This window comes from Cetorhinus maximus, chromosome 3 (assembly GCF_964194155.1).
Source record: "Cetorhinus maximus chromosome 3, sCetMax3.hap1.1, whole genome shotgun sequence".
Taxonomy (NCBI): Eukaryota; Metazoa; Chordata; class Chondrichthyes; order Lamniformes; family Cetorhinidae; genus Cetorhinus; species Cetorhinus maximus.
This window is the reverse complement of record NC_135881.1, coordinates 29,551,877-29,579,265: the sequence shown is the minus strand read 5'-3', so window position 1 is coordinate 29,579,265 and position 27,389 is coordinate 29,551,877. Positions and strand designations below refer to the sequence as shown.

General features: G+C 46.9%; 1 protein-coding gene across 1 annotated transcript in view; it reads left to right on the top strand.

The window, feature by feature from the left end:
- Positions 1 to 27,389, top strand: part of LOC144677033 (vasoactive intestinal polypeptide receptor 2-like) — a 215,023-nt gene that overhangs the window by 110,024 nt on the left and 77,610 nt on the right. Inside the window, exon 6 of the mRNA XM_078537306.1 lies at positions 8,724 to 8,853. Within this exon, the coding sequence (XP_078393432.1) occupies positions 8,724 to 8,853 (130 nt within the window). The remainder of the gene's footprint in view (positions 1 to 8,723; positions 8,854 to 27,389) is intronic.

Genomic DNA, 27,389 nt, shown 5'->3' with positions numbered 1-27,389 from the left:
ATATTAAGTGCTGAAATAGTTGGTTGCCATCTGCAATGAGAACAAACAGCAGGAGTGATGAGAACGAACATTTTAGTATTTTTAGAGGCAAATCTGATTAGTGACACAGCGGAAGATATAGCAGAAATTTACTTCATTGTTAAGTACTGTGTTGCCTGGGCCTTAGGCTCTGGAATGTCCTTCTTAAACCTCTCTATAGTATAAAGGGTTAACAGATGGAAAATGCTAATACCTGATGTAGGTGATGATGGACGACTGACATCAGTCAGTCATGCGTTAGACTCTTGAGAGAGAGGTTGGAATACCATACCTAGGAGCAATATACTTACTCTGTCACCTGTTTAGAAGTAGTCCTAATAAACAAGTATTAAGTAGATGCCAGTGTATGCCTGCAGTCTGTCTACTAACCAAGTACCACACATGGAGTACACAGATAGAAGGACCATCTCAAAATACTTTCTACCTCTCTAACTCTCCCTCCTTCACCAATTGAAGAGCCTTGGGACCTTTTACATGTTAAAGGTGCTATATAAATTCAAGTTGTTATTATTTGAATAGCACCATAGTGTTATGACCAATGCAGTTGGTAAAGTGGAGTTATTTAAAAATCCCAGAGGGAAACTTTAAACAACTGTCATAACCTATAATTTTAAGTGTTATGTTTGAGATGCAACTCTAAATTCAAGAATCAGGCCATTAGTTCTCAAGGTTTTACATTAAACGAAGTGAAACAGTTTATTAATTTACACAGGTTAAAATATATATACAGATGGCTACAAATTGCTATCATAACTTTTAACAAGTTCCCAAACTAATCTTCATTATGGCAACAGCACCCGTAGACTTAACCAAACACCAGGCAAAGCATTTTCACCTTACAAATTCAAAATGAGGTTCTTTTCACTATGGAGCCAATTGGAGGCTTGCAGCTGCCTTTTGACCTCACATTGCCTCTGCTCTGTACACCCGAAAACTGAAAAGGTATACCGAAGTTATACCTACCAGCCCCATTGAATGTTAATTCTCATTGTGTCAACAGCCTCTTTGGACTTCACCTTTTAACAATGAAACCACTTTCATAGTACCAATTTTATTAGTAATATAAACATATTGCTTGGTATCTGCTAGATAGACATCAATTTTCACCCCACTTCTTGAATGCTGTATTCAAAAAAATGCAGATGCACACTATCTCTCTTCCATATCAAAACTAGTACATATCAAAGCACCCAGGCTAGCTGGCTTTAATCCAACTAAGACATACCCGCAGACCAAACCTCTGTTTTAAAAGAAAAATATTTTCCAAAATATTATATACATTAATAGCTTCATGACAATAGGAATTAGCGGCAAAGTAGCAATTTGATTCGACTCGACAGGATAAAGGGAGGTGGTCCATTACAGCTATATCGGGTGGAATTTAGTGCCTTCCCGTGGCAAGTACGTTGGCGGGGGCAGGGTGGGCATTTAATCAGGCAGGATTGTGGTGGGTGGGGACCCCGCCATCTTCCAACCACTGCCCCGATGAAGTCCGTGGTGGGAAGGCCAGCCGATTTGGCTTTCCCACCCCACCACCAATTTAGACCCTTAAGTGGGCAATTAATGCACAAGGGGTTTCATCCCGTCACCACTGGTATTCGCCGGCGTCGGACTCACCATTTGGGAACCTGAAAAATAAACCTGGGCAAGTTTGCTTGCGGGCACCCAGAGGCGGCCCCTTGTTGCCAGGCACTCAGTGCTTGATCGAGGGACTGAGCATCAGGAAGGGGGAGGAGGGGCCCGCTGAGGGTCACCCCCTGCCCTTGGTGCCGACCGCCCTTCCACCCCCACCTCGCGAAACTCCTCCTACCATCACTCACCTGTGCCTAGGTCCATGGTGACCCAAGGCCGCTGGTGGGTACATATTCAGCAGCAGCAGCCACTGCCTCCCCAGGGGCATTGCCAACCAATGACAAGCTGCCAGCCTCTGATTGGCCAACAGCCCTCGACGGGTGGGACTTCTATCCCCCAGGGCCCTTGATTCCGGGGAAAAGCCTACCGCTGCCCGATCAAGTACTTGATTGGTACTTAAGGCAGCTGGCCTTCCCAAAAAGAGGCAACACAGGGCTCACTGGCTCTCCAGCTGGCGGGCGAGGCCACCTCACTTCCATTAAATAACGTCCATTAGTGCTAAACTGGCCTTGGAGCTCATTACCCCCATGGAGAATGGCTATAATTAGAAGATTGGTTACACACAGAAAACTAGAATAAGTAATATTGCCTAATATACTGGAAGTTGAGAATGTTTTTTCTGCCAATGAGAGAAAGAAACCTGTGCACAGGTTATATCTTGTTCAGTGCTCTGAGAGTTCTGAGTTACTTTCTGTCTCAAGAGTGCTTTGAGCAGGCTAAGGAACAACTCCTGCGCAGTGCATGACCTTCTCTGCCTTTCTCCTGGTCGCTGTTTCCGATAGTTTGCCGCTTCCCCGAGGTGCCTTGGAGAGATTTCTTCCTTGAGGGATTTTCTGCCCTAACTTCCTTGTAAAGGTAGAAATTCCAATTGGCAAAATTTACTTACAAAAGGAAAGAGAAGAAAGAACTTGCATTCATAAAGCGCCTTTGCAGCCTCACAATGTCCCAAGGAACGTTACAGTCAATGAAGTATTTTTGAAGTGTAGTCGGTCTTGTAAGAAATGCGGAAACCAATATTCCCACAGCAAGGTCACACAAGCAAAAATGAAATAATGACCAGATAACCTGGTTTAGTGACATGACTTGAGAGATAAATGTTAGCCAGGATACGGTAGAGTCATAGGATGGTTACAGCACGGAATGAGGCCATTCAACCCCTTGTGTCTGTGCTGGCTCTCTGCAGGAGCAATTTACATCGTGCTACTCCCTCACCTTTCTCCCTAGCCCTGCCAATGTTTCCTCTTCAGACCTACTTCTCTTTTGAAAACCATGATTGAAGCTGCCTCCGCCACACTTTCAGGTAATGCGTTCAATTCGTGGGGAGGAGGTGGCATAGTGGTATTGTCACTGGGCCAGTTCTCCGGAGACCCAGGGTAATTCTCTGGGGAGCTGGGTTCGAATCCCACCACGGCAGATGGTGGAATTTGAATTCAATGAAAATCTGGAATTGAAAGTCTAATGATGACCATGAAACCATTGTCAATTGTTGTAAAAAACCATCTGGTTCACTAAAGTCCTTTAGGGAAGGAAATCTGCTGTCCTCACCTGGTCTGGCCTACATGTGACTCCAGACCCACAGCAATGTGGTTGATTCTCAAATGCCCTCTGAACAAGGGAAATTACAGATGGGCAATAAATGCTGGCCTAGCCAGCGACATCCCATGAACGGATTTTAAAAAAAGACACTGACCACTCATAACATCTGACTCCAGACCCCATGAAGCCTCATGGCACCAGGCCAAACATGGGCAAGGAAACCTCCTGCTGATTACCACGTAACCCCCCACCCCCGCCCATCAGCTGATGAATCAGTGCTCCTCCATGTTGAACACCACTTGGAGGAAGCACTGAGGGTGGCAAGGGCATAGAATGTACTCTGGGTAGGGGACTTCAATGTCCGTCATCAAGAGTGGCTCGCTAGCACCACCACTGGCCGAGTCCTAAATGACATAGCTGCTAGACTGGGCCTGTGACAGATGGTGAGTGAACTGAGAACGATAAATACACTTGTCCTCATCCTCACCAACCTGCCTGCAGCAGATGCATCTGTTATGACAGTATCATTAGGAGTGACCACCGCACAGTCCTGTGCAGACAAAGTCCCGTCTTCACATTGAGGATATCCTCCATCGTGTTGTGTGGCACTACCACCATGCTAAATAGGATGATTTTGAACAGATCTAGCAACTCAAGACTAGGCAACCATGAGGCCATCAGCAGCAGCAGAATTGTACTCATCCACAATCTGTAACCTCATGGCCCGACATATCCCCCGCTCTACCATTACCATCAAGCCAGGGGATCAACCCTGGTTCAATGAAGAGTGTAGGAGGGCAGGCCAGGAGCAGCACCAGGCATACCTAAAAATGAGGTGTCAACCTGGTGAAGCTATAACACAGGATTACTTACATGCCAAACAGCATAAGCAGCAAGTGATAGACAGACCAATGGATCAGATCCAAGCTCTGCAATCCTGCCACATCCTGTCGTGAATGATGGTGGACAATTAAACAACTCACTGAAGGAGGAGGCTCCCCATCCTCAATGATGGAGGAGCCCAGCACAGCAGTGCAAGAGATAAGGCTGAATCATTCATAACAATCTTCAGCCAGAAGTGCCAAATGGATGAGCCAGCTCGGACTCTTCCAGAGGTCCCCAGCATCCCAGCTGCCAGTCTTCAGACAATTCAAATCACTCCAAATGATAGCAAGAAATGACTGAAGGAACTGGATACTGCAAAGGCTATGGGCCCTGACAACATTTTTGGCAATAGTACTCAAGACTTGTGCTCCAGAACTTGCTGCGCCCCTAGCCAAGCTGTTCCAGTATAGCTACAACACTGGCATCTACCCAGCAATGTGGAAAATTGTCCAGGTATGTCCTGTACACAAAAAGCAGGACAAATCCAACCCGGCCAATTACCGCCCCATCAGTCTACTCTCAATCATCAGTAAAGTGTTGGGAGGGGTCATCAACAGTGCTATCAAGCGGCACTTATTTAGCAATAACCTGCTCACTGATGCTCAATTTGGGCTCTGCCAGGGTCACTCAGTTCCTGACCTCATTACAGCCTTGGTGCAAACATGGACAAAAGAGTTGAACTCCAGAGGTGAGGTGAGAGTGACTGCCCTTGACATCAAGGTAGCATTTGAGTGTGGCATCAAGGTGCCCCAGCAAAACTAGAGTCAGTGGGAATCAGGGGGAAATCTCTCCAGCAGTTGAAGTCATACCTCGCACAAAGGAAGATGGTTTTGCTTGTTAAGGGTCAATCATCTCAGCTCGAGGGCATCGCTGCAGGAGTTCCTCAGGGTAGGGTCCTCGGCCCAACCATCTTCAGCTGCTTCATCAATGATCTTCCTTCCATTATAAGGTCCGAAGTGGGGATGTTCGCTGGTGTTTGCACAACGTTCAGCACCATTCGCGACTCCTCAGATACTGAAGCAGTCCATGTCCAAATGCAGCAAGACCTGGACAGTATCCAGGCTTGGGCTGACAAGTGGCAAGCAACATTTGTGCCACACAAGTGCCAGGCAATGACCATCTCCAACAAGAGAGAATCTAACCATCAACCCCTGACATTCAATGTCATTACCATCACTGAATCCCCCACTATCAACATCTGGGGTATTAACATTGACCAGAAACTGAACTGGACTAGCCATGTAAATACTGCGGTACAAGAGCAGGTCAGAGGCTAGGAATCCTGCGATGAGTAACTCACCTCCTGACTCCCCAAAGCTTGTCCGCCATCTACAAGGCACAAGTCAGGAGTGTGATAAAATACTCCCCACTTGCCTGGGTGAGTGCAGCTCCAAAACACTCACGAAGCTTGACACCATCCAGGACAAAGTAGCCCGCTTGATTGGCACCAAATCAACAAACATTCACTCCCTCCACCACCGACGCACAGTAGCAGCAGTGTGTACCATCTACAAGATGCACTGCAGGAATTCACCAAGGCTCCTTAGGCAGCACTTTCCAAACCCACAACCACTACCATCTAGAACAGGCTTGTCCAATGTACGGCCCACAGGTCAAAGGCAGCCCGTGAAGACCCTCAATGCGACCCCCGGAGCCAGTTTTAAATACCCTGGTCAAACAGGTAAGTTTAAATGGGAGATTCTGCATGGAGCCGCTCCTCCAATCATAGGCCAGTTCTCTCCCACACTAGTGAGCTTATCAGCAGCAAATGTGGGAGAGAAACAACTTGTGATTGGAGGAGCGGCAAACACCAGCCGTAATGTGTTTGGGGCCCGGGAGCATAGCTGCGGAGATAAGGGCCGGGAAACCTCAGGAACAGGGAACCGAGGGCTGGAAAGCACAGGAGCAGGAAGCACAGAAGCAGGGAGCTGAGGGCCATGGAAGCCAGGAGTGTGGACCCAGGAGCAGGGAGCTGAGGGCCAGCATGCCAGGAGGGGGGAGCTGAGGACCGGGGAGCTGAGGGCCGGAGAGCTGAGGGCTGGGAGCCCACAAGCAGGGATGTCAGTAAACAGGGAGCAGCTGTCCAGGTTGGAGAATGAGGCAGCAGCAGCTCAGCCCAGTGATATCTCAGTGAGTGACTGGAGACAATGTGAGAGAGACTGTGTGCGGGAGAGAAAGAGAATGTGTATGTGTTTGAGGGGGAAGAGAGAGTGTGAGGGGCGAGAGAGACAGTGTGTGTGAGAGGGAGAGGGAGAGTGTGTGTGAGGGGGAGAGAGAGAGTGTGAAGGAGAGAGAGAGAGAGAAAGACTGTGTTGGGGGGAGAGAGGGAGAGAGTGCATGAGGTGGGTTAGAGAGAGAATGTGTGAGGGGGAGAGAGAAAGTGTATGTGTGAGGGGGAGAGAGAGTGTGTGAGGAGGGAGAGAGAGAGAGTGTATGTATGAGGGGGGAGATAGAGAGAAAGAGAGAGTGTGTGAGGAGGGAGAGAAAGAGAGTGTGTGAGGAGGGAGAGAAAGAGAGAGTTTGTGAGAAGGGAGAGAAAGAGAGAGTGTGTGAGGAGGGAGAGAAAGAGTGTGTGAGGAGGGAGAGAGAGGGGAGTGTGTGAGGAGGGAGAGAGAGAGCAAATGTGTGAAGGGGGAGAGAGAGAGTGAGGGGGCAGAGAGGGAGAGTATGTGAGTGGGAGAGAGAGAGTGTATGTGAGAGGGAGAAAGAGAGAGCGAGATAGAGGGGGAGTTCAAGAAGGCAGCTCACCACCACCTTCTCAAGGGCAACTAGGGATGGGCAATAAGTGCCAGTGAAGCCCACACCCCATGTATGAATTTTTAAAAATAGAATCATGAGAACGTAAGAAATAGGAGCAGGAGTAGGCTGTTCAACTCATGAACCTTCCGTGCAATTCAATACTTTTGCGGCTGGTCTGATTGTGGCCTTAACTCTACTTTCCTGTCTGCCCCCATAACCCTTGACTCCCTTGTTAATCAAAATTCTAACTCAACCTTGAAAGTATTGAAGCCTTCATTTCATTGCTGTCTGTGGAACAGACTTCCAAACAAGACTAACAATCCGCTGAGAGAAGAAATCCTCCCCAATCTCCGTCTTAAATGGGAGACCCCTTCTTTTTAAACTGTGCCCCCTAGTTGTAGATTCTCACATGAGAGAAAACATCCTCTCAGTATCTACCCTGTCAAGAACCCTCTTGTCTTATGTTTCAATAAGAAATAAGATCGCCTCTCATTCTTCTAAACTCCAGGGGAAGAATTTTCGGGTCGGCGAGCGGGGGTGGGGCCCACTCGCCAATGCGTAAAATGACGCCCAATGACGTCAGGCACGGTGACATCGGTGACTGTGCGTCATTTAGATTTTCAGTTCGGCGGGTGCGCAGCGGACTCGGCCTGTTATGGCCATTAAGAAAGTAATTAAAGTAGTTAAGAATGTTAAGGTTGGCGGGCAGGCGAAGAGCCCAGGCGGCCTTCACATTTTTCATGAAATCTCATCCATGGGCGGGATGAGGTTTCATGAAAGGTTTGTTAATTAAATAAAAAATTTTCAAACAATTGATAAACATGTCCCAGCTCATGTGACACTGTTACATGAGGGGACATGTCTTAAAATATTTTCTTCCCTTTATTTAAAATTTTAAACCTTAAACTAATCTCCCTGAGGCACCTCTGTGGCCCGCCCATGTAAAATGGCAGCGCGGCCCCGATTGGGGGTGTCAATCGGGTTCGCACCCGTCCCCGCCCACCCCCACACGACCCCCCCCCCCCCCGAACGGGGGGAAATTTCTGCCCCAAGGAGAATAGACCCAACCAGCAGCCAAACATCACCAAAAAATAGATTACCTATCACATTGCAGTTTGTGGGAGCTTGTTGTGTGCATATTGGCTACCATGTTTCCTATGTTATAAGAGCAGCTACACTTCAAAGGTGCTTAATTGGCTGTAAGTTGCTCTGGCATATCCTGAAGTCATGAAAGATGCTATACAAATGCAAGATCTTTCTTTCTTGATTGAGAAGTGTTCAGTTTTAGGACTGAATAAATGTGCTGCAGTCTTTTCTGGTCCTGTACTTTTCAATGTCCTATTTTGGCTCAGTTAACATAACCAGGCTAACATTTCCATTAAAGCACTATACAGAGGAATGTCATACAAAAACTTCAAGTGTTTATGCAGTATTGTGGCCATTAATATCTTTGCCACATCAACAACCCTTTTACACTGGTTAGGGATTCTAGGACAGAGGGACATAATCTTAAAATGAGAGCCAGACCAAGGAACTGTCTCATTCATGAGTGTGAATCATGATGGACCCTTTGTATGACTGAGTAGGTTTGAAAAGCTACTAAAACAATTTTGGTGCTCACTGTCCAGGTTAAAACTAACACAAAGCAACAATGATTCATATTAAAGGCAAGAGCTGTTCACCCAGTAGTACAAAATATGACAGTTCTGTTTTTATATAGTCCTTTAAGGGACAAAATACTTTTTGGACAAAAGATGATTTCTTTCAATGGGAATTATTTTAGCACCAGCAGTAAACCAGCATCAAATTAATGCCAATTGGGAAATGGAGGTGAACGGAATATAATTCAGACAAACTAATTTTTTTCTGCTCTTTCTTTTCCTTGCATACAGGAAACTTCGTTGTACTAGGAACTACATCCACCTGAATCTGTTTCTCTCTTTCATTTTGCGTGCAATATCTGTTTTACTGAAGGATGACACATTGTATTCAGATTCTGGTCAGTGTAATGAAGCAGCACTGGTAAGTCATTCATAGATTCCTTTAAGCAGAATCAAGTCATATGCCCACAGGTAACTAACAAAAAGAATGATCTGCATTGTTGTTATTGCTAAAAATTTGTATTGATAAGGTACCTAATCACATCCAAATAACTCCTAAGAAATTCACACGCTATTAATTTCTTTGAAATGCAATGATCACAGTATAGACATGACCTAAACCACATAGTTTTTAAAATTCCATTTATGAGATGTGGGCTTCACTGGCTAGGCCAGCATTTATTGCCCATCCCTAATTGCCCTTGAGAAGGTGGTGGTGGGCTGCCTTCTTGAACCGCTGCAGTCCATGTGGTATAGGTACACCCACAGTGCTGTTAGGGAGGGAGTTCCATGATTTTGACCCAGTGACAGTGAAGAAACGGTGATATATTTCCAAGTGAGTGGTTTGGAGAGGAACTCCCGGGTGGTGGTGTTCCAATGTGTCTGCTGCCCTTGTCCTTCTGGATGGTAGTGGCTGTGAGTTTGGACGGAGCCTTGGTGAGTTCCTGCAGCGCATCTTGTAGATGGTACAATGTAGATGCTGCTACTGTGCGTTTGTGGTGGAGGGAGTGAATGTTTGTGGATGGGGTGCCAATCAAGCGGGCTGCTTTGTCCTGGATGGTGTCAAGCTTCTTGCATGTTGTTGGAGCTTCACTCATCCAGGGAAGTGGAGAGTATTCCATCACACTCCTGCCTTGTGCCTTGTAGATGTTGGACAGGCTCTGGGGAGTCAGGAGGTGAGTTACTCGCTGCAGAATTCCTAGCCGCTGACCTCCTCTTGCAGCTACAGTGTTTATATGGCTTGTCCAGTTCAGTTTCTGGTCAATGGTAACCCCCAGGATGTTGATAATACGTTTATCACAGAATCACAGAATTGTTACAGTGTAGAAGGAGGCCATTCAGGCCTCTTAGCATTTTAATATGATGGTAATCTTCTTTCTTTTCCCCGTAACCCCCCACATTGTTTCTATTTAAATAATCATCCAATGCCCTCTTGAATGCCTCAATTGAACCTGCCTCCACCACACTTCCAGGCAGTGCATTCCAATCCCTAACTACTCGGTTTGTGAAAGAGTTTTTTCTCACCTCATATTTGCTCATTTTGCAAAACATTTTAAAACAGTGCCCTCTGGTTCTCAATCCATTATGAGCGGGAACAGTTTCTCCCTATCTACTCTGTCCAGACCCCTCATGATTTTGAAAACTTCTATCAAGTCGCCTCTTAGCCTTCTTCTCTCCAAGGAAAACAGTCCCAACTTCTCTAATCTTTCCTCATAACTGAAGTATCTCATCCCTGGAACCTTTCTCGTAAACTCCTTCTACATTCTCTCCAATGTGTTCACAGCCTTCCTATAGTGCAGCGCCCAGAAATGTACACAGTACTCCAGCTGAGGTCTAACCAGTGTCTTATAAAAATTCATCGTAACCTCCCTGCTCTTGTACTCTGTGCCCCTATTAATGAAGCCTAGAATACTATACGCTTTAGGAACAGCTCCCTCTACCTGTCCTGCCACCTTTAATGACTTATGTACATATACACCCAGGTCTCTCTGTACCTGCGCACTCTTTAGAATATTATATTTTATTTTATACTGTTTTTCCATGTTCTTTGTGCCAAAGTGTATCACCTCACACTTCTCCGCATTGAACTTAATCTCTGTCACCTATTTGACCACTCCACCTATGTGTCAATGTCAATTTGAAGTTCCACACTGTCCTCCTCACAGTTCACAATTCTCCCAAGTTTTGTGTCATCTGCAAAGTTTGAAATTATCCCCTGCACACCAAGATCATTAATATATATCAGGGAAAGCAAGGATCCCAATACCGACACATGGGGAACTCCACTACAAACCTTCCTCCAGCCTGAAAAATACCCATTAACCATTATTCGCTGTTTTCTATCCCTCAGCCAATTTTGTATTCATGTTGCTACTGTCCCTTTTATTCCATGAGCTATAACTCTCCTCACAAGTCTGTTGTGTGGCACTGTATCGAACGCCTTTAGGAAGTCCATATATACCACATCAATGGCCTTGCCCTCATCAACCATCTCTCTTACCTCTTCAAAAAACTCCAGCAAGTTAGTTAGACATGATTTTCCTCCAACAAATCCATGCTGACTCTTCCGAATCAATTCATATTTTTCCATGTGACTATTAATTCTATACCGAATAATTGTTTCTAGAAGTTTCTCCACCACCAAAGTTAAACTGACTGGTCTGTAATTGCAGGACAGATCTTTACAACCTTCCTTGAACAAGAGAGTAATGTTTGCAATTCTCTGGTCCTCTGGCACCTCCCTTGAATCCAGTGAACATTGAAAGATTATTGCCAGTGCCTATGCAATTTCCACTCTCACTTCCTTCAATATTCTTGGATGCATCTCACCCAGTCCCAGTGCCTTATCAACTTTAAGCACCAACAGCTTATCCAATACCTTCTCCTCATCAATTTTAAACCCTTCTAGTGACAGAGTTTCCTCCTCTGTCACCATGGCCTGAGCAGCGTCTACCTTGTAGGTGCAGGTGCAAAGTATTCATTTAACACCTCAGCCATGCCTCTTGCCTCTATGTGTAAATCCCTTTTTTGGTCCCTAATAGGCCCTACTCCTCCTTTTACCACCCTTTTATTATTGATGTGCTTATAGAATACTTAGGGATTTCCTGTTATGTCATCTGCCAGTCTTTTCTCATAATCCCTCTTGCTTCTCGTATTTTCTTTCTCACATCCCTTCTGAACCTTCTGCATTCAACTTGGTTCTCAATTGTATTTGCTACCAAACACCTGTCGTAAGCACACTTTTTCTTCTTTAACTTAATTTCTATCTCCTTTGTCATCCAGGGAGCTCTGGATTTGTTTGTCCTACCCTTCCCTTTTGAGGGAACATACCTTGACCGTGGCCGAACCATGTCCTCTTTGAAGGTAGTTCATTGTTCAGCTATTGTTTTTCCCACCAACCTTTGGTTCCAGTCTATCTGGCCCAGCTCCATTCTTTCCCCATTGAAGTTTGCTCTGTGCCAGTTGATTATTCTTACTCTGGGGTGATCAGTGTCATTTTCCGCCTCATCCTAAACCTTATGATACAATGATCACTGTCCCCTAAATGTTCCCCCACTGTGACTTGATCTACTTGACCCACCTCATTCCCAAGAACTAGTTCTAGCAATGCCTCCTTTCTTGTTGGACTGGAAACATACTGCTGTAGGAAATTCTCCTGAACACAATCTAAGAATGCTTGTCCCTCACTGCCCCTTACCCTACCACTATCCCAGCCTATATACAGGTAATTAAAGTCCCCCATTATAACTGCTCTATAATGTTTATACCTCTCTGTAATTTCCTTGCAGATTTATTCCTTTATATCCTTCCCACTAGCTGGTAGTCTATATATTACACTGAGCAATGTAATTGCACCCTTATTAATAATTAGCTCTAGCCAAATCGATTCTGTCCTTAAATCCTCCAACACATCCTCTTTCTCCAGTACTGCAATACTATCCTTAACCAAAAATGCCACCCTTACTCCTGTTCTCCCTTTCCTATTTTTCTATCTAAAGTTTATAGCATTAGATTGGAGTTCATCAGCTTAACAACCGTTGGTGGAGTTTAAAGCTCCCCCCCACCCCATCTGGACAGGTTTGGAGGTCCGGAGGTAGGGGAAGGGCCATGTGACTGGGTGGGAGGTTGCAGAGCAAAAGTGTTTCCACCTCCCACCTCCCTCCAATCATATTTAGAGCTGGAAAGCTTTCAGACAGCCTTCCTGCCCAGAGGCCAATTGAAGCCACTCATGGGCCTCATGCCACTGCCCCTGGTATTCAACCAGTAGCGGGCAGGGGACGCACCATCCAGGGAGGCTGCCCAGCAAACCCTGTCAGGTCTGCCTGTGGCTTATTGGATGAGGTGGGTGCCCCTCATTCGTGATCACTCTGTTCCCGGTTGAGGAACCTGACATCAGGAAGGTGGGGGGGGGCGGCAAGAAGCCAACCCTCCCCTACCTTGCTTCTGATCCCTCCCTACCTCTGCCCGCTGGTGACCCCACCTCCACGGTCCCCATCCCTCCCATGCTCACCTCGCTCCAGGGATCCATCGGTGGTCCCTTAATACCAGCTGTGGCCAGGTGGTGTTGCTGGTACTGGAGAGCTGCCAGCCTCTGATTGGCCAGCAGCTCTGGTGGGCAGGATTTTTGCCTTACTGGGGGTTAATCGCTTGGAAGGCTGGGCCCTGTGCAGATTGGAATGAATTGTGTCAGGCCTCCCAGAGAAAAGCGATGTTGGCTGCCACCAGTTTACCCACTGATGGGCGATACCACCGTCGCCCACGCTAAATCCCAACCCATAAGATTTTCTTCTGAGTCTTTCCAGATAGATATTTAATATTTTTAATCAGACTGAACTTCAAGGAATCAGTCACGTCGCAGACATCCCATGCTGTGCTGACATAACCCATTATGTACCTCCTCTGGCTACGTGAGGTTGCAGTAGTGGCTCTCATCCTTGGCCAGCCCAACTTCCTCAGGACCTCCTCCAATAACCCAGGCACACCTAACCATGCCCCAGGCTGGGGAACCTCAGAAGTCGGCAAACGCAAGCCACTAAACTTGCACATGGCAAGATCCCACGAACAGGGGATGGGAATAGAGGGATACGGACCCCGGAAGTGCAAAATGTTTTAGTTTGACAGGCAATATGATCGGCGCAGGCTTGGAGGGCCGAAGGGCCTGTTCCTGTGCAGTACTTTTCTTTGTTCTTTGTTAACAGCTATGACACGATTGAATCTGTTTTCTTAGTGGTGTAGGCTGAAGGGGAAATATTAGAGGACTGGTAGCTCTTCTTCAAATCATGCCAGGAGATTAAGAGGGCAGGCGCGCATGATTTCATATCTTATCTGAAAGATGGAAGGCTAAGGCCATACCAATGGCAAATAGCATTGTCACTTTTGTAACTAGAATAGATAGAATATAAAAGCAACAAAGTCATTGCTGAACTTATACAAGACCTTGGCCACAGTTGGAGTATTGTGTAAGGTTTGGTTCACATTCTTACAGGAATTAGAAAATCAGTGGACTAGATATAATAAATATTACCAGGGATGAAGGGTTATAGTGTGAAGGCTCACTTGAGGTAAGCATGTTAAAAATTGTCTTACAAAAGGTCATGACGAGGTAAAAAGTGATTATTTTCATTGATCAGTTAAACATTTATTGAAGGAGCTAAGTGCTTTCAATGAATAACAAATGCTGACAAATGCTTCCACAAGTTACAATGCTAAGCTAAAATGAGGTGATATGCATCTTTAAATTTATTCTCATGGAACTTTGTTCAGCCTCTGCACATGAGTGACTATCGGTGCTTTTTAAGTTGGCGTAGAAAGAAGATAAAGTTCTCACTGTATGAAAATGACAGTGATAATGATTCATGTCCAGAGAAAACATCACATTAGAATTCTACTACACTGATCTTGACAACTGTGTGTTTTATTGGATTTAATCTTAATTTCAAAATTCATCTTTTGGTGGATGATTATCAATCTTAATCAAATTTAATCCTAAAATCAGAGTTAGTATAATTACATCCATTAGGCTTGTTTTCCACAGAATATAAGAAGTGATATGGTTGGAGGTTGGTATGAATTTGAAAGGAATTGGTAGGGTGAACAGAGATAAACATTTTCAGTTGGTGGGGGAATCTAGGACAAGGGGACATAATCTAAAAATGAGAGAATGTTCATTCAGGAGAAAAGTTAGGAAACACATTCTCATGCAAAAGATGGTGTGGTAGAAGGACCTGGTATATTAAATGTTAACCTGGGGCTGGGTACAGTACCACCAGTGACGTGAGAAGGCACCTGACCTAGAGTTTAGATCAGCAGTGTAGAGTTCGGTAGCAACATGTAAGGACGTGCCATGGAGTTCTCTCCATGCCTGTACCCTCCACTGTAAATATGTACATAGTTCAGGAATGTTAATAAAAGACTTCCTGGTAACTTCTACAAGACTACTTAATGGTGTCAACCCAACAAAACAGATGGTAGCATTTTGGAGCCCTCTCCCACAAAAAACAGTAGAAGTCAGCTTAATTAATAATCTTAAATTTGAGATTGATGGATTTTTGTTAGTATTAAGTGATATGATGCCAAAGCCAAATGTGAAATGATTCACTTTATGAGAATTAATACAGAATGACAGTACAATAATGCAATTTTGAAAAGTGCAGTTAAGCAGATAGGCCTTTGTATTCATTTACACAAATCCTTAAAGATAGCAGGGCAAGAAAAGATGTGCCCTTAGAGAAAACACACTGGAGGTTTAACAGGATGTTATGAAGGATTTCAGTTATGAGGAGAGCTTGGCAAAGTTAGGACTTGGAACAGAGACATTAAGAAGTGATCCAATAGAGTAAGATAGTGAGAAGGGCTTGATAAAGTAGATGGAGGAAAATTATTCCCTCTGGCAATTGAATCAACAAAATCATTAGCAAAAGGTCTTGAGGGGAGATCCTTTCTTCACTCAGAGAGTTGTCAGGATCTGCAACGTCCCATCTGAAGAGGTGGTGGAATCTGAATCCATTAATAATTTCAGAAGGTTGTTGGACAGGTACCCGGGGATGGGAAACTTGCTGGGTTGTGGACAGAATGCAGGGGAGGGGGCTTAAGCACTCTTCCTAGGAGCCAGCCCAGGCACGATCATCCAAAAGACCTTCTTCTATGCTGGAAATATCTATGATTCTACGAACCATGACTTACTTATGCAACAAACAATCATGAAACCTGGGTTTGAATACATTCATACAAATAATTTGTTCTCAAGTTTATATCATGTGACTTCATGGGAAGAATCGTCCCAGGTTTGTACTAAGTGAAGTAGTGGGTGGGAAAAATTATGTTTTACCCGCCGGCTGCAATGGCGGCTTCTCACACCGTACCATCCAAATTCCAACGCATTGATTATGCATTCTGGGAAACACGTTGTTTCAATGGCATGCGGGCTCTCATTCACCCTCAACGCCAGCACCTCACTGCTCCCTCATGCCGGGCGCCATTTTTAAAGTGTAGCTGCACGCATACCTCTCCGTGCTTCCAGCCCAGGATGGCTGCACAGAAGACATAGCAAGAAAGGCAAGAAGACTGCAGCCCCCATGATTAATGACGTGTCCCTCGAGCGCCTTTTGGACGCCGTGGTTGGGCTGCTGTGATGCCGTCCACCCCTGCTCTGGCCGCAGGATGGGTAGCAACATCACCAACCCGGCTTGGGAGGCGGTGGCAATGATGGTCAGTACCAATGTCTTGCAAAGGAGAACAGCCACTCAGTGCCAAAAGAGGTTGAATGGTCTCACCCGTTCCGACAGGGTAAGTCAGTCTTTTCATCACTCTCAACTCTCACACTCACAAACCCATCACACATCCACAGGGATCTCACACCTCAAAGGACAACACTTTTAACTCTCACACACACCCTCACATCTCCATCAGGCTCCATTCCTCTGGAGCTCACATCCTCATCCTGTCCCTGGCTCCACTCACCACACAAACATTCCACGCAATGCCATGTGTCCTGCTCACACTCTCTCCATCGGTTTTCATGCAGGAGAAGCTGGCTCACATCAGTAGGGAGAGGTCCCAGACTGGAGCTAGAGTGGTCCACATTAGGCCCCTCAGTCACTTTGAGGACTGTGCCATCATACTGACTGCTGAGGACATGGACCGTGTCTGTGGTGACGGTGAGGTCGGCGGCAAACACCCTCATGAGGAACCTGTACCACATCATGCCTCTCTCAACGCAACTGTGCTCTCTCGGTCCTGCTTTTGACTCTGTTGCCATGCACTAATTATCTCTATTTGGTTCACAGGGAGTGCTGCCAAGTGACTGACGCCCTCAACCAGCCAGACCCTGAGCTCCATCCACAACCTCATCTCCAGCCAGGAGGATTCCTCCTCCAATGAAGAGCTGGAAACAAGCAGCCTGGAAGACCCATCACAGCACTTACCCACACCCTCCACCAGCACAGAGACACACCTCGGTGGGACCAACATCTAGAGCAAGCCTGGGTTCATAATCTGGTGGTCACCATATGGACGTATCTCTGCAGCGTGAGGAGGCAGGATTGGCCGAGCTCCCCAGCATTTGTAGGACTTCTGGGGAAGAGGCATCTGTTGAGGTCCGAGTCAGATGGCGAACCTCTGGATTTGGCCTTCAATCTCATCCTGGAGAGTCAGCAGAAGGCAGGGGAACATCACACCGAGCTGTTGGAAGCCCTCAACAGAGTGGCACGCAAGTCAGAGGAGTGCGTCCGCTTGTTCTCTGGCGAAATGGTGCCCACATGTGCGCATATGGATGTCTCCATGGAAAGGTTGGCAGATGCCATGGAGAACCTGATCCAGCAGGATGTGGAGATATGTGCAGACCTGCACTCCATCGCGGTAGCCATGGGTGAGTTCCTGCAGTGGCAACACGCGAGGGTAATGGGGCACCTCACCATCCCCCCAGGTGCTCCTCCCCCTCAAGGAGCCAGGCCGAGGCCTCCCCCGGCACCCGAAGGGAGGAGAAGGTGCAGCTGGACACCCCTGGGTCATCCTCTCAGGAACCTCAGAGGCTGACCGCTCCCTCCAAGTCCTCTTTGCCTGTGACCCCTTCAACCTCACCTGTCACCGCAGAGGGAGCAGCTGCCCACAGGAGGACGGCCAAAGCAAGCCGATGTCCCCAAGGCCTCGGATCTCCAGAGGACACATGCCGAAGGCATCAGGGGCAACAGGGTCAATCATTGCACAGGCTGTCTCCACCCCTGCTGCAGATGTCAGGGCAGCAACTAGAAGTCTAAGGTGTTCAAAGTTAAGAAATTCTGATCACAGTTGTTTGCAGGGGTGAACACATTTTGTCACTTTACAGTCTGGAAATATATTCACTTTCACTGAATAATGTGTAATGGTGTCTTTCTGCTTCATTGACAGGCTTCCTGAGTCCTCCCACTGCATCCACCCCCACTAGCAGTTCAGCTGCACTCAGCCGGCCAATGAGTGATTCTGGAGGGAGAAGTGTGTGTGTGGCAGGGCCTTTCGGAGCCTCGTGCAAACACTCCTCCAAGCACGTGGATCTTTCACGTATCACACTCATCTCAATGTCCTGAGTATTTTCAATGCTGCCTGATGGGGTTCACTTTCAGTTGACCATTTGAGCTGACCTGCATCACCACCCACCCATTGATCTCACTCCCATGCAGCACCTGATCTCACCCACCACCACTCTCGTTTCACTAGTAATTTAGCCAGCATGGTAAAAATACAGCTTTTCCTTCACTGCCCTTCCTTTCCCCTCCCCAGTCACCCATTTCCTTTCCCCCTCTGGGGTCACCCTCCACCAACCACAACCCTTTTCTTTCAGAGATGTCCTGGTGAATGTGCATGTTCTCTTTCTTCTTGAAAAATCCCATCCCCATCCACATTAACCTCCCCAACCTCCTCCTTCCCACCCCCAGGGTCCGTGTATGCCCCTGAATCTCCACCAACCACCCTCACCATCCCTTCTACCAATACCGTCGAACCCTCACCCTCCCACCTGACCGCCTCACTCTGCCCTCGGTCATTCTCACCATCCCCTCATTCCACACACTCACTCCCCAGGAGGCAGTCATGGACTCATCAGACCCCCTCCCTTGCATGTCCGCTTGGACATTCCCCCCGCCTCCGGGCTCCGTCCCCCCTTGGAACTCCTCGCCCACCCCCTCGGACTCCGCCCCCCTACTTAGTCCTTCCACGCTCCCCGCCCCTCCCCCCCTCCCCCTCAATACTACCCCCCACCTTAGTCCTCCCCACTCCAGATTACCCCTCCTTATTCTTTCACCCTTCCTGACTCCTTCAGACACCCTTCTTCCTCCAACCTTCCTTCTTCGTCTACCCTTACTCCCTCCCCTCTCTGCACCCCTTACCCCCATCCCCCCACCCCAGCACTCCTGCCTCCCCCTGGATTCCTTCACCTCTCTGCACTCCTTCCTCCCCCCCCAGACTCCTGACTCCCTCAGACCCCATACCCTCTCCGCACCCCTCCCCCTCTCCAAACTCCTTCCCTCACACCTTTCACCCCCCCCTCAGGCCGACCTCCCCAGTTGCTGTCGTCTCACCGTTGCCCCCTCTTCTGCCCCGGAACCCCTTCCCCCCTCCAACTTCCTCCCTGACAGCTTTCTTCACTCCCTCCCAACCTCACCCCCCCTGACACCTTAATCCACCCCCTCCCAACCTCACGCCCACCGCCACCCCCCCCCATCCGATATATTAATTCCCCCCCTCCCAACCTCACTGCCCCCGGCACTTTCATTCCTCCCACAACCTCGCCCTCCCCAACCTCCCGACAGCTTTGTTTCCCCCCTCCCAGCCTCACTGCACCCCCAACTCTGACATTTCTTCCTCTCCCAGTCTATCCTAGACCTTCCTCTCCCACTCCCCGGTACCATTTTCCTCTCCCAACCACAGTTGGACCATCCTCTGCACTCTCTTGACCACCATCTGTTGTGAGCAGACCCTTCGCGGTGATTTTCCACCTTCCGTGAGCTGCTTCACGATGGAGCCATGTCCATGAGAATCCACCCAGCATTCCTCCAGGGTCACGTTGCTGTATCTCCTGCTCCTCGGATGTCCGCAGTGTGAGCAAGGTCCTGGTGTGTCCCAACTTCTGCACGTCCCAGTTGTCAAGTGACTCTATAGAAATAAATAAGGAGTAAGATGAGAGGATTTTGTCTCATGGAATATTGCGTTCCCAGCTAAGCCAGTTTCTACGTGACATCTGCTTGCCAGAAAAAGCAAAACCAAAATATCTTGTGTACAAGTAAACTTATCTCTGCAAATCTATAAAATCGCAGCTGATGCTTAGTTATGTTCAGCAATGTGGATGTGCCACCCATGTTACACAGCACTGTTTCAGTTACACTAAGTACCATGTGTAGGTTCAATGGCTTTTTTGGTGTTCTTATTTTTGGCTCCTCTTGATCACCAGCTTTTGCTGATTGAGTTTCTTTCTACCCCTGTTTGCCTTTGACGTGTTGTCCTGCCGAAGCGGGTGGATGATTCTGGCGGGCTGGCCTTATAATGATATGCAGATATATTACAATGAGGTTCCCGACGTCTGACGGAGGGAAACACGGCCCGACATTGGCAGGCTGAGCGGAAGATCGTAAACTGGTTTCACGACATCATGAAACTGATTTTTGGCCTTCTCACCATATTGTCCGCTCACACCACCGGACACGCCCAATGCCAACGGGCACGGAAAATCTCATCCCATGTGTCAAATTAAGCCTCACTGTCCTAGTTTACATGAGACAAAATGGGAATGGAGCTAACTGGATTACTTAGTGTCGGTGAAACCCCTCTATAGTTTGACAAGTGTAACTTAGTTTTGTTCATTCTTATTGCTTGGTCCTTTTGACTGCCAACCTTCTTCCTCTGGATTTAACTTTCAAGTCCTGGTTGCTCACTTGAGTCTCCTTTCTCTGTGGACAGAGAAACAGAGTCAAAGTTTCAGGTTATGCCCTGAAACATTAACTTTGCTTTTCTCCCCACATGTGCTGCCTGACCTGCTGCGTATTTCCAGCATTTTTCGTTTTTATTCCATCCTTATTATTATAAGGATATGAGCGTCGCTAGCAGGTCCAGCATTCGTTGACCAAAAACAGAACCTGGGAGAGTCAAAGGGAAATAGGGGTAGAAAGAAACTCAATGAGCAAAAGCTGGTGATCAAGAGGAGCCAAAAATAAGAACACCAAAAAAGCAATTGAACCTACACATGGTACTTAGTGTAACTGAAATAGTGCTGTGTAACATGGGTGGCACATCCACATTGCTGAACATAACTAAGCATCAGCTGCGATTTTATAGATTTGCAGAGATAAGTTTACTTGTACACAAGATATTTTGGTTTTGCTTTTTCTGGCAAGCAGATGTCACGTAGAAACTGGCTTAGCTGGGAATGCATTATTCCATGAGACAAAATCCTCTCATCTTTCTCCTTATTTATTTCTATAGAGTCACAGCCCAAGTTAATGTCATTTGATTACACTAGGTTTGGAATTCCAAGTTGAACTCTTATCTTCCGGACCCCTGACCTTTGATGGCCACAATCTATGTGGCGATTAAGAAATGCACCCTGAGATCAGCCGATGGGGCTTATGCAATCTTCATTCCAAAACTAGATTGAGCTTAGCAAGTAAAAATTGAAAAGTCACTGCACTCAAGGGCAAAGTTCATAAAGAAATGCATAAACAGTTGTGTGATGTCTTTGTGATTAAGCCACATTGGGCTGTATTTAACATGCCCCCGCTGGGTGTGTTTTGGGAGTGGGGGGGGCACATAAAATAGCAAAGGTGCCCATCCCACCACCTTCCCGCCCACCCCAGAGCTCACCCCCATATGGCGGCAGGTGCCAAAATTGGCATCCCGCCCACCACATTCAAATAAATAATCAAGGGTCAATTAGGCTTGTTATCAAGCCAACTGACCCTGATAATACACCGTCCATGCCATGAAACGTTTGGTCTGGGCAGGAGCGAGCAGACCGATATTTTTTATAAGTCCTTCAAAGGGCGGGAAGGAAGCTGAGGGGATGGTTTTGCTCCTAGGGGTTTGCCCTTTGCCGATCGTGGGGCGGTCCCCCTAAGATCGAACACCACCTTCCTCCCTGCCCGCCTGCGGCCTTAAAGCCACCTCCTCCCCTCCGCCCTGTCCCCCTACCTGACCTATCCAAACCCTCCCTGCCCAAGACCTCAGACTTAACTGCTCCAGGGATCGATGCACCTTCTCCCTTCTTCTGCAGTCTCGGCAACTGCCAGGATTGGCTGGTAGCTCCAGAGGGTGGGACCTTCTCCCCAGTGAGGGGCAGAAGTCCCACTTGGCAGCTGCCCCACAGCTCGTTATGGTTAAGTATACTGTGCGAGCTGCCCCCCACCCCCACCCGCACCCCCTCCCTCACACACCATTGTATTCAGCCCATTGTTTTAAAGGAAAAGTACACCTTCCATGAAAAGGACGCTGATCACCCTAGGGGTTACTGCTTCATCTTTAAATAAATTAACAAATTGAATAGTTGCCTAGTGCACTCCTAAGCTGTCCTCTGCTGATCAAATGGAGTGTTAGTTGTACCAGTGAGTCTGATATGTTTGTCACTGAACTGCACTTTCACAGTGTAAGGGGACTAAAACCAAGGAGGTTTACCATTTGGAAAGAGGCCGTTTTGTACATTTGGTGACTGTGCTTCCCTGTGCTAAAGTCATCCAAACCAAACCCCACTGTCCCATGCTCACCCCTCTGCTTCAGACAGTTATTCACAGTTCCCTTAGACAAGGCAATGGGAGGTGGTGGCATAGCAGAATTGTCATTAGATTAGTAACTCAGAGACCCAGGTGAATTCTCTGGGGACCTGAGTTCAAATCCCACCATGACAGGTGGTGAAATTTGAATTCTTGTAGATGTTTACAGCACAGAAGGAGGCCATTCAGCTCATTATGTCTCTGTGATGGTCAGCAAAGATCTGACAACACTAATCCCATTTTCCAGTGCTTGGCCTATAGCCCTGGAGGCTATGGCAACACAAGTGACTATCTAAATACTGCTTAAATGTTATGAGAGTTTCTGACTCAAGCACCCTTTCAGGCAGTGAATTCCAGACTCCCACCACCCTCTGGGTGAAAAAAATTCTCCTCTTAGCCTTCTACCTCTTACCTTAAATCTATGTCCCTGTGGTTATTGTCCCCGCTACTAATGGAAAAAGTGCCTTCCTAACCACCCTATCTATGCCCTTCATAATCTTATACACCTCTGTCAGGTCCCCTCTCAACCTCCGTTGCTCCAAGGAAAACAGCCTATCCAATCTTTCCTCATAGCTCAGACCCCCCCAGCCCAGGCAGCATCCTGGTAAATCTCCTCTGCACCCTCTCCAGTGCAATCACATCCTTCCTATAATGTGGTGACGAGAACTGCACGCAGTACTTCAGTTGTGACCTAACCAGCATTTTATACAGTTCCAGCATAACCTCCATGCTCTTGTATTCTATGCCTCAGCTAATAAAGGCAAATATGCCTTATCTACTTGCCCTGCAACCTCAGGGATCTGTGGATATGCACACCAAGGTCCCTCTGATCTTCAGTACTTTCCAGGGTCCTACCATTCATAGTGTAATCCCTTGCCTTGTACGCCCTCACACTTTTCCGGGTTAAATTCTACTTGCCACTGCTCTGCCCACCTGACCAGTCCATTGATATCCTCTTGCAGTTTACGACTATCCTCCTCACTATTTACAACCCTACTAATTTTGGTGTCATCCACAAACTTCTTGATCATATCCCCTACATTTAAGTCCAAATCATTTATGTACGCCACAAACAGCAAGGGCCCCAGCACCGAGCCCTGCAGAACCTCACTGGAAACAGACTCTGCCATATTGATCCCTTGGTATCTGCCATAAACTTCTCTCTTTTTCTTAATCCTAACCTTTATGGCCCTTGACATCCAGGGTTCTCCAGACTTGATCCCCCCCTTTATCTTTACAGGAACATATTTGCCCTGCACTCTCACTATTTCCTCCTTGAATGCTTCCCATTGCTCTGACAGTTTTATCTGTAAGTCGCATCTCCCAGTCCACTTGGGCCAAATCATTTCTCACCTTAGTAAAATTAACCTTTCCCCAGTTTGGAACTTATTCCCAGCCCAACCTTATCCTTTTCCATAACTATCCTAAATCTAACTGAGTTATGGTCACCATCTCCAAAATGCTGCCCTATTGATACGCCTTCCACCTGCCTGGGTTCATTTCCTAATATTAGGTCCAGGACTGCCCCCTCCCTTGTTGGGTTTTCTACATACTGGCTAAAAAAGTTCTCCTGGATGCTGCTTAAGAAATTTGTTCCCTCCCAACTTGCCCACTAAAACTATCCCAGTTATTATTTGGGTAGTTAAAATCCCCTACTATTACTGCCCTATTATTCTTACACTTCTCTGAAATTTGATTTATATATTTGATCCTCTATCTCTCCCTGACTGTTTGGAGGCCTATAGTACACACCTACAGTGTGTTTGCCCCTTTTGTGTTTTTTACTTCTGCCCATATGGCCTCATTTAATGATCCTCCCGAGATATCATCCCTACTCACTGCTTTAATTGATTCCTTGATCAATACTATAACCACCCCTTCTCTTCTATTCCCCTATCTCGCCTGAATGCCCTATAACCATGAATGTTGAGCTGCCAATCCTGCCCTTCTTTTAGCCAAGTCTCGGTCATAGGCACGTTGGAGTATGATATTATAGCTACCTGTGCCCTCAGCTCGTCTGTCTTATTCCTCAGGCTAATTGCATTAAAATATATTCCATTTCACCTTGCTAAACTTATTTCTTTCTTATCTAGCCTATGTTTCTTTTGCCTTCCAGACTCACTTACTAGCCTTTTAACTTCTAATTCCATCTCAGCTTCTCTCCCCTCTGAACTACTTTTCAAGATCCCATCCCCCCTGCCAATTTAGTTTAAATCCACCCCAACAGCATTAGCAAACCTCCCCGCGAGGATGTTGATCCCATTCCTGTTCAGATGTAACTCATCCAACTTGTACAGGTCCCACCTCCCCCAGAAGCGGTCCCAGTGTCCCAGAAATCTAAAGCCCTCCCTCCTGCACCATCTCTCCAGCCACGCATTCATCTGCTCTACCCTTCCATTCCTATACTCACTACTGCGTAGCACTGGGAGTAATCCGGAGATTACCACCTTTGAAATCTGCTTTTCAATTTCCTACCTAACTCCCTAAAGTCTGCTTGCAGGACCTCATTTCTCTCTCTTCCTATGTCATGGGTTCCAACACGACCTCTGGCTGTTCACCCTCCCCCTTCAGTATGTCCTGTAGCCATTCTGGAACATCCTTGACCTTGGCACCCGGGAGGCAACATACCATCCTGGAGTCACATCTATAGCTGCAGAGGCACCTGTCTACTCCCCTCACTAATGAATCCCCGACCACTATTGCCCTTCCACAATTCTTCCTCCTTGGCCTGAGCAGCTGGACCACCCACAGTGCCATGGCCTTTGCTCTGATTGGCCTCCACAGAGGAACCGTCACTCTCACCGTTTTCCAAGGCCAAAAAATGGTTTGTGAGTGAGATGCACTCGGGCGATTCCTCCACTACCTGCCTGGTCCCTTTCTTCTGTCTGGTGGTCACCCATTCCCTCTCTGCTTGCACTTCCTTAAGCTGCGGGGTGACCATGTCATGAAAAGTGCTATACAAAAACTTCTCAGCCTCGTGAATGCACCATAGTGTCCCCAGCTACCACGCAAGCTCCAAAACCTGGAGCTCGAGTTGCTCCATTCGGAGGCACCTCCTGCACACATGGTTATCCAGCCCGCCAAGAGCGTCTAGGATTTCCCATATAGCGCAGGATGTGCAAATCACAGGACTGAGCACCCCAGACATATCTTAACTAAATAGAACATGGACCCTTGCCTTTATTTTACCCTTACTCCTACCTGAATCTCGCTGTTTTAACCTTTCTCTCCCAAAGTCTTGCTGTTTAATCTCTCTCTACCGAACTCTCGCTGTTTTAACATCTCTCTCCCGAAGTCTCGCTGTTTTAACCTCTCTCTCCCAAAGTCTCGCTGTTTTAATCTCTCTCCTGAAGTCTCGCTGTTTTAACCTCTCTCTCCCGAAGTCTCACTGTTTTAATCTCTCTCCCGAAGTCTCGCTGTTTTAACCTCTCTCTCCTGAAGTCTCGCTGTTTTAACCTGTCTCTCCTGAAGTCTCGCTGTTTTAATCTCTCTCCTGAAGTCTCGCTGTTTTAATCTCTCTCCTGAAGCCTCGCTGTTTTAACCTCTCTGTCCCAAAGTCTCGCTGTTTTAATCTCTCTCCTGAAGTCTCGCTGTTTTAACCTCTCTCCCGAAGTCTCGCTGTTTTAACCTCTCTCTCCTGAAGTCTCACTGTTTTAACCTCTGTCCCGAAGTCTCGCTGTTTTAACCTCTCTCCTGAAGTCTCGCTGTTTTAATCTCTCTCCTGAAGTCTCGCTGTTTTAACCTCTGTCCCGAAGTCTCGCTGTTTTAACCTCTCTCCTGAAGTCTCGCTGTTTTAACCTCTCTCTCCCAAAGTCTCACTGTTTTAACCTCTGTCCTGAAGTCTCACTGTTTTAACCTCTCTCTCCCGAAGTCTCGCTGTTTTAACCTCTCTCTCCTGAAGTCTCGCTGTTTTAATCTCTCTCTCCTGAAGTCTCGCTGTTTTAACCTCTCTCTCCCGAAGTCTCGCTGTTTTAACCTCTCTCTCCCGAAGTCTCGCTGTTTTAACCTCTCTCTCCCGAAGTCTCGCTGTTTTAACCTCTCTCTCCTGAAGTCTCGCTGTTTTAATCTCTCTCTCCTGAAGTCTCGCTGTTTTAACCTCTCTCCTGAAGCTCACTGTTTTAACTTCTCTCCCGAAGTCTCGCTGTTTTAACCTCTCTGTCCCAACGCCTCACTGTTTTAACCTCTCTCTTCCAAAGTCTCACTATTTTAGCCTCTCTCCCAAAGTCTCTCTATTTTAACCTCTCTCTCACAAAGTTAAACTGAAGTTAACCTGAAGTCGCTCTCACTCTCCATGCCCTTTTTAAAGTGAAGTCTCTCCCATTCTCCTGCGCCCTTTGCAAACTAAGTCCCCACCGCTCTCCACGCCCTTTTCAAACTGAAGTCTCCGTTGCTCTCCAGGTCCTTTTCAAACTCAATAAAAACCTGGAATTGAAAGTCTGATGATGATCACGAAAACATTGCCGATTGTCGTAAAAACCCATCTGGTTCACTAACGTTCTTTAGGGAAGGAAATCTGCTGTCCTTAGCTGGTCTGGCCTACATGTGACTCCAGACCCACAACAATGTGAAATGCCTGCTGAATAAGGGCAATTAGGGATGGGCAATAAATGTTGGCCCAAATCCCATGAATGAATAAAAAAAAGAGTCCAACTAGACTTTGTAAGAAATCCTCCAATGAAATAGACATTCCCTCACCAGCACAGAAAGTGTATTTTGTCATTTACATTGTGAGTAAATTGTCAAGCTGCTCCAGATTACATCGATGGAAAATGAATTGCCACTCTTTCAATGATCAGACCTATTTCACATGAAAGTGCCAAGAATCATCCCATCCTTCAATAAAATGTCAGGAATCACCCATCCTCATGTTAGACTGTCAGGAATCATGCCTTATCAATGCCTTTGTTACCTCTAGACTCGACTATTCCAACGTCCTCCTGGATGGCCTCCCATTTTCCACCCTTAGTAATCTTGTGGTCATCCAAAACTCTCTGCCTACGTCCCAATTTGTACCAGCTCACCCCTATGCTTGCTGACCTACATTGGTTCCCAGTCTGGTAACATCTTGGTTTTAAAATTCTCAACCTTGTTTTCACATCCCTCCATGGCCTTGCCCTGCCTATCTGTGTAATGTCCTTCAGCCTTACAAGCCTTTGAGATCCCTAAGCTCACCAATTCTGGCCTCTTGCACATTCAAAATTTTAATATCCTAGATACCTTCAGCTGCCTG